A 13,955-nucleotide genomic window follows, 5' to 3' on the forward strand; every position below is an offset into this window, starting at 1 on the left:
TCACATCACTACTGTAACATTATGTGTTGATCCACTAATTGTTTTCCACACCAGGGCTGGATAGATAATTTCAATGGACCGAGTGGAATATTCATTGCTGTAAGTGTATCATCATCACTATCTTCGTCGTCGTCATCATCATCATCATTATCACTATCCTCATCGTCATCATTATCGTCACTATCATCACCATCATTACCATTACTATCATCATCACTATCAGTGTCGTCGCCATCATTACCATCATCATCACCGTCATCTTCATAACTATCATCATTGTCATCATCATCATAATTATCACCATCATCTTCATCATCACAATTATCATTGTCATCATAACCATCCTCACCATCATCGTCATCACCATTACCATCATCATCATCATCACTGCCACCACTTGGGGTTCTTCTATCATCATCACCATAACCATCATCATCATTATTATTGTAAAATTGTATAAAAGTGTCTACAGTGATTTGATTACACTTCCTGTTGTCAGAGTGTGTGGGTGTGAGAGATTGTAGCTGTTGTGGTGAAACTGTTGTGTTTATGCAGGCAGGGAAAGGCATCCTACGCACCATGAGAGCCTCTAACAGCGCTGTGGCTGACCTCGTGCCAGTCGATGTGGTCATAAACACAACTCTAGCTGCTGCTTGGTACTCAGGCTCGCAGAAACACACCAGGTCAGTGTGACAACAGCTCACATAAATCATACAGAGGTCAAACAAACTCTACATGTGCAGCCGAGGTATTTCACAATGGCATCTCTTTAATGCTCCAAATATCCATATCTGTATTCAGTATAATCCACTAGACAGCGCTTAGAAACAGAAATACATTTCAACAGACTTACGCTAGCCGACTAATGTAGGACATGGGATCTTATGCATTGTGATGTTTTTTTTTTTTTTTTTGCTTTTAAATATGTTAGTATTGTAGAAATATGAGTAATATTCAAAGATCGATATTCATTCAGACATTACTACTAACTATGCAATGGATTCTTCCCTGTTTGGCAAAGTTTCTTTCTTTTTGTTTGCAGGCCAAAAAGTTTGTTGGTGTACAACTGCACGACCGGCGCAATCAATCCCTTTCACTGGGGTGAAGTCGGTATGAACCTTTCTTTTGGTTTTCGCACATTTCCATGCTAGTAGACATGATTCCTTGCGTTCGTTACACTCGTGACTGTATTTCACTCCTCAGTCACTGCTCATGAGGTGTTTATAAAAATATCAGCCCAATTGGAGATCAAATCTAGGAAGTATGTCACTCTGTGTAATCAGCTGACACGACTGTCGCCGGTAGGACACCTGAATCTACAGTGTGGACTAGAAAGAAATCAGCCCCAGCTTCGCTTCTTGATACCATTCTGTGTATTTTACTTAGAACCCTTGGTAGTGCTCATGCACTTGGTTCCACAAAAGTCCAGAAATTTGTTAACATTTGTTAATCTGATATGGATGCCAAAAACAAAACCTTATATTGTTGTCTTATTATCTTTAAAAAGACAGGAAATGGTTAACCTGGTAGCCCATTTACACCAACTGAGCCTGTTTGGTGGAGAAAAATGCTTGAGGCCCACTCTGATTTATGATTTCTTGCAGTTACTTGCAGTTCTTTGCTTGGCCACTCAATTTTGGATGAATCATGAAGTGCAGTAGTAACTACCACTGACAGTAAGAAAACGGGGCATTTGTGACAAGGTGAAATTGCAATGAGTGAGTGTTCTGCCTGTTAGTTGCACTTCTCTTGCTCTGCATCAGTTTACGGAGGGATATGTATTCTGGATTTCAGAGCTGAGAGAGCTGAAGTGTGTCCCTGAGGAGCCAAGGTCATTTATAAACAACTTCAACTACATGCAAGCTTGCATTCTATACAAGGTGGAGAGGGTTAGGTAACTGGATGAGATGCTAGGATACTATGATGATTGCTACAAATCTCCTCAGATTTACAGAAGTATTGTGAAAATAATAGCTTCATAGTTTTTTTAGATTGTTTAACTTGCCTGATGTAGTTTGAAATACTAAACACATACCATTAGATCAGCAAATGAAAAGACACTCATGAAAAGTGAGCAAAGCCTCAGTGTCGCTACTCTCACCCAGTGTAACAGTTTTACATTCATAAAGTACTGATAAACCCACCAAAAACACCTGGCTTATGTTAGCATGGGAGCTAAAATACTTAAGAAGATTAAATAGACACAGATCTGTGAAATTACACACACCAAGAGCGACCAGAAGTATTGATCGTCTTGCTCTTTGCCAAGTTTCATATTTTAAAAAGGCATAACTTATCAAACACCCCTTGATATCCTCTAGCCTGCTTGGCAAAACACAGGCTAATGATACAAATGCCCCATCAAGAATAACTCAAATAAGGCTAATGTTGTGTGATTTCACTTCAGTAGTGAACACATCCCAGCCATCCCAGTCTGAACAGGCTGTAGCATTCGAGCCAAGTCTTTCACTTTACCCTAAATACGGCACTAAATGGAGCTTTTTTAACTCTGTGATGAAACACATTCCTTAAATATAAAGCAGTCTGTTATTTTTTAATTCCTTTCCCGCTGTGGTATTTTAGTTTCAGGTTTGTGGTGTAACACTTAATTAGTTTTATTTTGCCTGATTTTGAGCAAAATGATCCAACAAAAACAGTGACAAATGGCAAAAGAAGGAATTTTCACCCAGTAAAATCTGTTAGTTTGCTATAATAATGGAAAAGTTTTTGGTTTTTTTCCATATAAAATGTGGCAACACAATACATCTGTTCTCCATCCATGCACATGTTTTTAAAACCCAACTATAATCTATGGCCTGACCGATATAAATATTTATAATATGTTCAAATGTATTCACGGGGATGGAGTATTGAAGCAAGCTTGCAGAGAAACTGTCGTGCATGAGAGCACTTCCGTTCTGCGAGCACTGAGCACTGTCGGTTGAACTGATATATCGGTCAGTCCCTACCAAAAACGGCAAGTTATATTATTTTATCTTTTAAGGATCATTTACTGCTGTGCAGAGTTTACCCAACTGAATCCCCACTTTTGTCTCTTAGAATACCATGTTATATCCACTTTCAAGAGGAACCCCCTCGAGCAAGCTTTCAGGCGGCCCAATGTAAATCTCACATCCAATCATCTAATCAATCAGTACTGGATTGCTGTGAGCCACAAGGCGCCAGCATTCCTCTATGATCTCTTCCTCAGGATAACAGGACGGGAGCCCAGGTAAATCGCTTCATCCGTCCATCCCGATCCCTCCTCCTCTCGTGCTCAGTCTAACCCCACGTGACATGTCTTGACGTTGCTTACTGCAGAACTGGGGAGAATGCATAAGCCAGATGGTACCTGCTGGGTTCTGCACTCTCTTTCATTCACTCTCCTTCCCTCCTCCCTCTGTCTCTCGCGCTCTCGTTCTCTCTGTCTGTCCCGTCCTTCCGCTCGTGGTCCCGTTTAAAACGTTGTCCTGTTTCTGTGTGTCTATGCGTGTGTATACCTCCCTGCAGAATACTGTATAAACATGACGTTCAAGACGAATCCTTTAGAGCAGGCGTTCAGGCGGCCCAATGTTAACCTGCGTTCCAACCCGTTTACCAATCAGTACTGGACGACGGTGAGCCACACCATTCCCGCGCTGCTCTACGACGCCTATCTGTGGCTCACAGGGCAGAAGCCTAGGTAAGGTCCTCAAAGCCATGCCCCTTGGACCTACCCCACCTCCTTTCCTCCCAGTGGCTTCTTGCATGGTGTGTGTGGCATGGTTTTACCAGCCGCTGAGAATCTATGAACGTCCGGGTTTTCTGTCTGCTTAACTACAAGGCATTGGAGGGCTGTTAATGGTTGACACTGAGAAAGTTTTTTTTTTTTTTTTTAATCATGAAGGTTTTTGGTTCGGTCTCGTTGAACCAAAGTAGTAGCATTAGGTCAAGGTAAGTGGCGTAATGTTAAAGATGTTTTACTCAGAACTATACATTGTAGCCACTCATGATGCTGGAGTCAGTGTTGGTTTAGGGAAACCTTAGCAGCAAACCTTTTTAGCAACCATCCTACATTTTCACCAGTTTGAGCAAAACCGTTACATACCATCCGACTTAACGTCATTTTCCACCTCCACACATTGGATCTGCAAAATGTGGGACAAACACGGACGCCTCCATCAAAGCTTGTTTTTGTTTGCTCTGTTTGAGCACCAGATCTTACGAACTAGCAGCAAACTAGGCAGCTAATTTACTCTTAATTTACTCTTGATGGTGTGAATATCCATGCTGATATGATGTCATATGCTGAATTGTCAACTTTGACTCTGAAAATAAGTTAGAATTTGTTCCAATGGGGTATTTTCTTTGTTGTTTTTTTGTTAGTAACAGATCAGAAAGTTTGAGATACAAGCTTTAGTAGAATGCAGCATTACATTTGCAGCATTTGGCAGACACTTAGGCAGTGTCCATCTAAAAGTATCCTCATGCTCAGGGTCTAATTTAACTACAGCTAAGAGAAGAGTGTACAAGTTGAGGGTTAGCAAAGAGTCATTCCACCACCTGGATTACAGATGTGTGAATGTAAAATATAGTGTTAAATTATTTTAATTATTTATTTCTGGAAAGCAGACTTCATTCAATCAATAACATCTGAACAAAGCAGCATTAACATTTGTTTAGACCGTGATTATGACCAAGATAACAGATACAGTACAAACCTTGACTTGTTTCGAACATGTTGCTATCTAATACAAGGTGTACTGACAAAGGGATGCAGCGAGTCAGCGATTCAGATTGCCAATGTCAGTGGCGATCATCGTCGTCAATGATTCTCAGTTCCACACTGTTTCTGCTTAGGCTCCAGCAAAGTGTGAGTGGAAAAGCGCTTATCAAACAAGCAGTACAACATCAAATTATAACATCTGTCCAGTTGCCTTGACCTTATGCTACTAGACATTCACGTTTTTGAATCTGGAAGCACGTTGATCGAGTTTGTTTGTTTATTTATTTGGTGGGCCATGCCATGAAGTCTTCACGATTGACCTGAGAATGATGTTTCGGTCTACTCTTTGAGCTTGCCGACGTTGGAAACGTACCAGATACCAAACGCTTCTGCCAAAGATGATCGGAGAACCATTAGTAACAAAACTTCACCATCAGAACCGCCTCAGTTATGAGGACTTTAAGAACTCTCGTTTGAGATAACTCACACCATACTTCTCTCTACCAGGTATGGCATATGTTTGGTATCTGAAATAAAATGTTATGTTAATATTGTGTGATCAGCTATAATTGAGTTGGGACACTGTTTGGTCTGGAAAGCATCTGATCTGAGCTCAAAGGGTACTTTTTCTTTGTGCTGTACAGAGAATGTGTGGCTCTTTTTCTCTTTGTTCATGTTTCATGAATGATGTTTGTCATGCATGATTGTCTTTAGTACGTCTTAGAGGGAACCTGGGGGCAGAAGTTGTAACTCCGTCTGTAGCAATATTATCACTTCAAGTGAATTTTGTGTAGAAGCATTATAAAACACATGCAACCTTTCTTCAAAGAATTTCCATTGCTCCAATTGTAGTCTTTCAACCAAGCGTTGAAGCTACGAAGATAATGTATCTAGCAAGTAACGATAGTCTATCTGAGTCAAATCTTATATAAATATAAGCTCAAATGTTTACTCTTTACAATATTTACTGTAGCATTGAAAGTACATTGTACCACAGTGCTGTTGAGTTCTCGATTCTGATTGGTCAGAAGGTGCTGGTCAGCAGCACTGACAGTAGTTCGGCGTTTCTGTACGTTTCAATCGCTTGACCCCGTCTTTAAGAAACTGTAAATGTATTTTACCAAAATCATGTGGAAATGTTTTTATTTAATATTTAACCCTTGCTTTGGCCTCTGCCTAAAAAGATCATGTTGGGTAAGGAGCCATGGCTAAAGATGCCTAAAATCTCGCTAACTAAGTGTGATTTTCCTTACACAATGGACGTCACACGCTGATCAAGTTGTTGGAGCTACGTATATTTCATATTTAGGGGGATAACAAGACTATAAAATGCTAGAAATCTGCTCGGGTACACTCAAACGAGAAATATATTTCGATTCAGGAAACCCGTAATACCAGGAAATATATGTTTTTTTGTTGTTGTTTTTTTTTGTTTAACTGAATTATGTAGTCTTCCAAACCCAGGTTCTTTGCAAGACCACTCACACCCTGTCTCACTGTCTTCTCATCTGTTCTTATCAGCTCAATCAGTACGATGGTCTGAAAACTGAAATTTGGCTGATTTTACACTGTGATTCCTGTGTTTCATTAAATCAGCCACTTGGTGTGGAGAATGTTCAGCTTATTGCAATTGCTTGAATGTAGCACTTTGAAATGGTTGTGGTGCGAAATTTAAATTTCATTTCGTCTGTAAGTGTGTATGAAGCACGGCCCGTGATGCAACATGTCATTCAGCCAGGCCATTTCAAAATGCGCATTGCTACCAGTTATTCACTCCTTACTGATAGCACTTGGTGTAGGTCAGTTAACAGAAATGACAGTCTTTGTGGAGACGCACTGTGCGGGGGAAAAAAAAAAAAAAAAACCTTTGCTTGTCCTCTAAAGCTGTTTCCCTGGTGATGCAGGATGATGAAGACAATCACGCGCCTTCACAAGGCCATGATGGTGCTGGAGTACTTCACCAGCCACTCGTGGGTGTGGAACACGGACAACGTCACAATGCTCCTGAACCAGCTGGGAGCTGAGGACAGGAAGGTGCACAACACACACACACACACACACACGGGCACACACACACACACACACACACACACATATACACTCATACAAACATATATGCATATATTTGCAGAATCGACCAGAGGCTTGATTCAATCATCATGGGGCATATTATGGCAGCCTCTGTGTGTGTGTGTGTGTGTGTGTGTGTGTGTGTGTGTGTGTGTGTGTGTGTGTGTGTGTTCATACAGTGTGTTATTGTATGGCTGAATGTCTGTGGTGAATGAGATCTGAATGAAGTCTTTGTAAACGCAGAGCCGAGGCAACATGCTTGAAATTCCATAAATAAAAGTGTCTCTGTGTGTGTCTGTGTGTGTGTGTCTGTGTGTGTGTGTGTCTGTTGGACTGGTTATGGGCTACAGTATTGTATCTATTTAAATAAAGGGTTTCAGATTACACTCAAATTTTACTTGACTGTCATAAAGCACTAAATTAAAATGCTTATTATTTGAATAAAGCTGGATAAAACCTGAATGTTGAATGCTCAAATCTGATTGGTCAGATGTTGTTTAATTAGATTTTCTATACCAGCAGCTCTGACAGTAGTTCAGGCTGTTATGCAAATCACAGGTTTATATTAACACGCTCTTCCTCGTATGTTCTCCTTTCTATAAACGTCTTATAAACATGTAATTGTTGAAAGGGTGAAGTTTACTGTAAGGAGACATTTATGTAACTTTTGGGGAAGGAGTCTCCAGTGTCAGTGCTTTGTAACAGGCAGAGGTAAAGCTGTAACTCTGTGTTTTCAGGATGGAAGACTGCGCTTTGCGGTTTCTTAGTAAAGCTGCATTTTTTTTTTGTCTTATTAACTTTGAGAGAAAAAAACAGGCTGATGAGGGAACGACTGTTTCTAGCTGCTATAACAGAAGTGATAAGAGGAACAAACTAGTTTTGTGAACACTTTGGGACATGCTGTTCTTGGAAAATAAGCAACATCGGGGTGATAATGGTGTGTTGGTGCCTACAGAGTGCTTTATATCCCTGCGATCACCTGTTGGAAATTGTTAGCTATTTTTATTATGCAATATCACTTTTAGACCACACACTCCTTTTATTAAATAACTTTATTCTCACATGAAATCACATGCACCGTTAATGACACGTGAAATAGTGTAATTTGGTCTGACCTGTTGTTTGTTTTTTTCCCGTATTTTTTGTGCAGGTGTTTAACTTTGACGTCAGACAGTTACACTGGGCCGAATATATGGAGAATTACTGCATGGGCACGAAGCAGTATGTGCTGAACGAGGAGTTATCAGGCCTGCCTGCTGCACGCAAACATCTCAACAAGTGAGCATGAGTCTGAATCGAGTTTTAACCCTTTAGCAGCCACTACAGTGTACATGATCATGATCAAGATTATTTTGCTCAATATCAACCAGAAACAAAATATTTTAATTACACTTTATCGTTGAAAATAAACAGAAAACTAGTTTTGGGTTTTTTTGGGTTTTTTTTACAGCATTTTTTTTTCCCCTCCAATTTGGTCATCTGCCAATTCCCACTCACCAGTCAGTTCTCTCCCATCATACGACAGCTACCAAACAGGGAGGGTGAAGGCTGACATGTGCGTCCTATAAGACACATGAAGCCAGCCAACCACCTTCATGAACTGCTGCTCATGCTGCATTATACACAGGGTAACACACACAGAGGAAAACGCTGTCTGCCCTCTTACGCATATTTGAGCTCACAGGCGCCTATAATTGGCTAGTGTGGCTGTGATTGACAGAGTACACAGCCTATGCCCCTCCCACTCCCACATCCTCAGGATTCAAACTTGTGATTTCTGACAGTAATTTCTAGTAGCTTCTAAATTATATGTCTAAGATTCTTTAAATGTAAAATTCTTCAGGAATCAGTCACTTTAGTCACAATAAAATTTATCATTTTTTGATCATTTAAATGCTCAATATAGACAGTAACTGACTGAGAAAAGAAATGTTAAGGAGCTCTTGATGAAGCCAAACATTGTGATTACTATGAAATCTGATTCCAATTCGATTTCCAGCGCTAATTTCCAGTGCTAATTTCCAGCGCTAATTTCCAGCACTTTTGTATTTGAGGTTGTTGACGGTTGACTGAGAGTAACTTAAATAAAGCTTTAAAAAGAGCAGGAATCAAATGAAACATGGATAAATGAAAAAATAAAAAGATAGAAAGTAAAACTGGCTAGCATAACATTACGTTATCTGATTTTAACCATATGGTAGGTGTTAACCAAAGGCTATCATACACATTTATAATTGCAAGTTGAAATAACTTATGTATATAATTATACATTATATTTAAAAATAATAAATAGATAGATAGATAGACATTAGATTGTGTCCTGACTGCTCAAGCCTGAGAGGGTAAGATCAGTAGCAGGTCAACAAATGATCAAAATTTCTATTAATTAATATGGCCATTTATTTATTTGATATGAGATTTTATGTCTCGTCCACTTCTCTCATTTCTACTTCATGTCAAAGCTCATAGGGAGTCCATTGCCTGTTTTAGCTTTAAGTATTTTTTTACATATATGCGTGCATTTTAATGTTTCTGTTCTGTTGTCATATATAAAAGAATTGACTGTGTATTGTGCAAGCCAAGTTTCTATTAATCAGCAACTTCTGAATATAATGGTGCCAAGACTTTATGGATTACACATTACTGTAAAAGCTACAGCAGTCTGTTAGGTACAGCTAGTATTACTTTACTTTGAAATAAAGTAGCCTCTGGGAGAACACTAACTTTACATAATGACGCCATCACATCACATATTTCAGGCTTAGGGTTATTTGATAGGCGTTCTAATTGATTGGTGCTATAATGGGTGAATCTGCAGTACAGCAGCTGCTTCTGAAGCTGTAGGAGGCAGAATATAATGCAGAGCCATGTTTAGACGCCTGAAAACTGCGCTTTTCTGAATCAAATTCACTGAAAGGGAAAGGACACTGGAAAGAGGTGCATTTGCTTTATCAAGGTGAAATCTGACCTGTAAATTCATGTGCTTTGGGTATTTAAAAAAAAGGAGGCATTCATGAGATCGCGAGCTTGAATCCCAATGATGCCACAACAATCCGTGTCCGGGAGTTCAAGAGAGCAAGATTGGCTGTGCTGTCTGCGTGGGAGGGGCATACTCTGTCTCCCATGTCAATCATAGCAGCACTAGCCATTCGTAGGTGTCTGTGGGCTCATGTATGTGGAAGAGGGCAGATAGTCTTTCCTCTGAGTGTGTTACCATGTGACGCAGCACTTCACATTGGAATTGGCCTAGACCAATTTAGGGAGAAAATGGAGGAGATTTTTCTTAAAATATAAACATTTTAAATATAAACATGCCCTAAGAGGATTTTGTGGTTTCAGTTTTTTGTTTTTTCTCATCAGCAGTGATTTCAGTCCTGTACAACATGTAAATTTTAGTCACGCATGGTTTTTCGTTACGTTTTCGTATCTCCAGGTTGCGAAACATCCGCTACACCTTCAACACAGTCCTGGTGATCCTGATCTGGCGTGTCTTCATCGCACGTTCGCAGATGGCGCGCAACATCTGGTACTTCGTGGTCAGCCTGTGCTTCAAGTTCCTGTCCTACTTCAGGGCGTCCAGCACCATGAGATACTGAACCTTGTCCTCTTTCTCAACCCTCTTTCCCTCTCTCCTTCTCTCCTTCTCTTGTCTTCTCTCTCTTTTCTACAGTAGCTATGCATAAGCTCCAGCTCTGGCCTCCAGGGCGCCCCCGTTAGGGTCAGATATCAACGACTGCTTTGTAGAAAGCGTGGCGCGACAGGGTTCGAGACCAGTCCATGCACTGTAAACGATTCTCCGTCACAGTTTACAGATGTCCGTGACTCGTTTCCCGAACTTCCCGAATCGAGCACAAGGCGGGAGAATAGGGACGCGATGGCTAGTTCACTGCTCTGTGCCTATTTCCTATTTTATGATGTGTTCGTTCAGTTCTTTAGATTACCTCGCTTGGTTCATCAGCATTCTTTTTTTCTTCCCTAATAACTTATTTTTGTCTAAGATTTAGTTAAAAAAGGTTGCAGGTTTCTGGAAAATTGCTGTTATGCTAACAGTCGCAAGGTTGTGCAAGTAACTCTTGTTGCTTTTTCAGGTGGACTAGTACACTAACGTTGCAGGTATTTTGCATTGACACACAATTTTTTTTTTTTTTTTTTTTTTTTTTTTTTTTTTTTTTTTTTCTTGAGGAAGTTATTTTTCTTGAGAATGATACAGGAAGTTCTACCTGACCACAGCACAAGCTTTCTCTATTTTTTCCACCAAACACAACTTATAGTTCAGGTTTCATCTTTTATATATGTAAATACATAGATTTACTAATCATTTGTCAAGAACTTAATCACGTGAGTTTTCCTCAGCGCTGTGAATAGGAAGTGTGATTTTCATAAGATTTTTCACAGCAGCAGCTACGGAGGCTCGGTTCACGAACCAGATGTGTCTGGCTGGTATATCGTGCCTGAATGTTAAAATTATTGGAGGATGAAAAGCACTTCTAGGTTTTCTAAAGAATTTGTGTACTGTTTAGAATGACACTTTCATTACCAAGCATTTCTAGAGTCAGGGGCTATTTGTTTATGACGGAAATAGACTTCAGGAACTCTAATGTATAATGTACTCAGCTTTCAGCCGCTTCATGTTACTCTGTCATTTCTCGGCTGCTCAGCTCACATTTCTCTGAATGGAAGTTGGTCACACCGGCCCAGACTCTGTAATGTCGCGTTCACAATATTGCGTAAGTGTGAGCTTTAAGTGCTTTCTATGGTGTCAAAGTAAAGCCTCTCTTGATATTCCTGCTGCTTGTGGAATGTTTTTGAAAACAGCATCTGGGAAAACACTGGAATAGTTACACTGAGCTCAAGAGGAATTTCACCTGGAGATAGATTTGTAGGGTGCCATTACTTTTCAAAAACAGTTCAGAAAAGCTATTATCAACATCCAGGTACTTTTTTTTTTGAAGTGACACCTATGCAGCTAATACCAAAGCTTCATTTACACCAAGAACAGACCCAAAAAAAAATGACATGCAATAACAAGCGTGGAGATTAGCGCGGAGAAATAAACGTGTGTGTTACTGGAGCATTTTATACCATTCATAATAAACGTTCAGTAAACTGACCTCCAGGGACAACCTTAACACCTCAGACTGTGTGAGAGAGAGAGAGAGAGAGAGAGAGGGAGGGAGAGAGTGTATTTCACCCCAATTTCATGGTAGCAATAAAGATGTGAATATTCCAGGAGTGTTTAGTAAAATGCATGTTACTACTTTAAATTAAAGGAATATTCATGCTTTTTCGTCCCCAGCTCTATCCAGTGCATCTGTAGTACTGTATATGTGATTAACACTGACAAAAATTTCATCATTATTGAGAAAAAATGAAAAAAAAAAAAAAAAGTGTAATGGGCGTCTAAGGTACAGCTCTACCGTAGCTGTATTCCATCAATAAATGTTTAAAGCGCATAAGAAATAAAACACTTAGAGATGTGCTGTTATAGGAAAATAATCCACGACAGGGTTGTGTGTTATGATCCAATAATCCACCCAGTTCATCAAGACTAACAACACGTCATGCTTTTTAACCATTTATAGCTACGTTTAACGTTGTGGAAGTTAGTTCCTGTTATCGCTTATGTTATAGCAGCTGTAAATAGGTGTTCCCTCACCAGCCTCGCTTTTTTTTTCTCTCTTTTAAGAAAAACGTAGCTTTCCTGAAAATTTTAACATTGTGGAAAACTTACGGAAACTTACGAAGCACTGACACTGGAGACTCCTTCCACTGACGTTTTTCTTTGTTGAATAATAACACGTTTTTTTAAAAATATTTATTGTTAGACTTAGATTATATGGAGCGTCTGCTGTGAATTAGCTGTTTCTATAGAAACAATAGTGAAGTGCGTGTGAATTAGCTGTTACTATAGAAACAATAACGTACTAGGATGAGCACATTCATGTAAACCTGTGATTTGAACTACTCTCCGAGCTGCTGTTAGAGAAAATTAATCAACACGTTCTGACCAATCGGATTCAAGAAGCTAATCTTTAAATTGTTGTATCCAGCTTTCGAAAACTGACGATGTAGAAAATCCGGTTCCTTTAAATACTTTTTTCCTGAATGTTTTGTGGTATGTGTGCGTGATCAAACCAGCACGGCTATGTAGGTAACGTGAAATGACAAATTCTTACAACTGAAAAATAATCCAGTCTCTTGAAGGAAGTGTAAACGATATGAAAAAAAAAATGAGATGTTAGGAAAATTAGGAACGTTTCTATTGTTTTCTCTGTGCTCAGAAACGTGTCAATGTTCCTCTGGTTATTTTATACATACACTGCTGATGCATTAGGTAGAGATTAGGAATTAAAAAAAATGTTCGAACATTCCTTTAATGATGATAATGTGTATGATTATTTAAAGATTATAATGATCGTAATCATTATAATGACTTAAATGAGTGTAGAGCTGTGTGAAATATGATCTACACCTATCTTGGACTACATGCATCTCTTGTGTTTTGAATCCAAACAAATCCATTTCGGGTGAAATTCCTCTTGGATAATTAATGCCAGAATTTTCCTCTACACTGATTCTGTTTGTACGCTTCCTGCTGAATGTAGCTCGGGTCGCGTCCTCATTTCAAAGGGCGTTTCACAGCTGTGATCTTCTCACAGCTCTCCCTCCTGCTGCTGAAGCACATCTGATCCCGAGGCCTTGACGAAGCCAACACACAGTCATCGTCCTGTTTTGCCTTATCTCCATGCCGTTCAGTTTCCCCTGAACTTGACGTCATGATGACTTTTTTTTTTTTCCAAAGCTATCCAGCGATTATGTTTCTGATATTCTTCAATCAGGCTGTATGAAGTTTTTTTTTTCTCTCTCTCTGAGAATTGTTACATGCCACAGTTGATGTCATTGGGGAAAAATACAATGGGTGCCTTGTGTTTGTAAACCAAAAACGGAATAAATGACCTGAAATCTGCCTGCAGTGTGTTCAGTCCAGGAAACCTTGTGTACTTTTAATAGAGTTAAAGTCATGATTTGTAAATGTACAGTATGAGATACTGAAAGCGCCATGACGAGAATAGATACTGATGAGTTAATCAGTCATGTTCATCACATGCTTTATTGGGATTTAATCCAAGCCTTGTGTCCTACCACGTGCCGTGTGTTTATCAGGTTAAATGATGCTGCT

At 39.5% G+C, this 13,955-nt stretch overlaps 1 protein-coding gene across 3 annotated transcripts in view; it reads left to right on the plus strand.

Moving 5' to 3' along the window:
* Positions 1-13,742, plus strand: part of far1 (fatty acyl CoA reductase 1) — a 28,508-nt gene extending 14,766 nt beyond the window's left edge. For 2 of the 3 annotated variants that reach the window (XM_026946496.3, XM_053235397.1), the window contains exons 6-12: positions 55-99; positions 556-683; positions 1,043-1,110; positions 3,061-3,232; positions 6,610-6,739; positions 7,926-8,053; positions 10,209-13,742. In XM_026946496.3, the coding sequence (XP_026802297.1) occupies positions 55-99; positions 556-683; positions 1,043-1,110; positions 3,061-3,232; positions 6,610-6,739; positions 7,926-8,053; positions 10,209-10,371 (834 nt within the window). In that variant the 3' untranslated portion in view covers positions 10,372-13,742. Of the gene's footprint in view, positions 1-54; positions 100-555; positions 684-1,042; positions 1,111-3,060; positions 3,233-3,510; positions 3,683-6,609; positions 6,740-7,925; positions 8,054-10,208 lie in introns of all 3 variants that reach the window. The other variant, XM_026946497.3, reaches the window with a different exon arrangement.
* Positions 13,743-13,955: the final 213 nt, after the last annotated feature.

The sequence above is a fragment of the Pangasianodon hypophthalmus genome, chromosome 7 (genome assembly GCF_027358585.1).
Source record: "Pangasianodon hypophthalmus isolate fPanHyp1 chromosome 7, fPanHyp1.pri, whole genome shotgun sequence".
Classification (NCBI taxonomy): Eukaryota; Metazoa; Chordata; class Actinopteri; order Siluriformes; family Pangasiidae; genus Pangasianodon; species Pangasianodon hypophthalmus.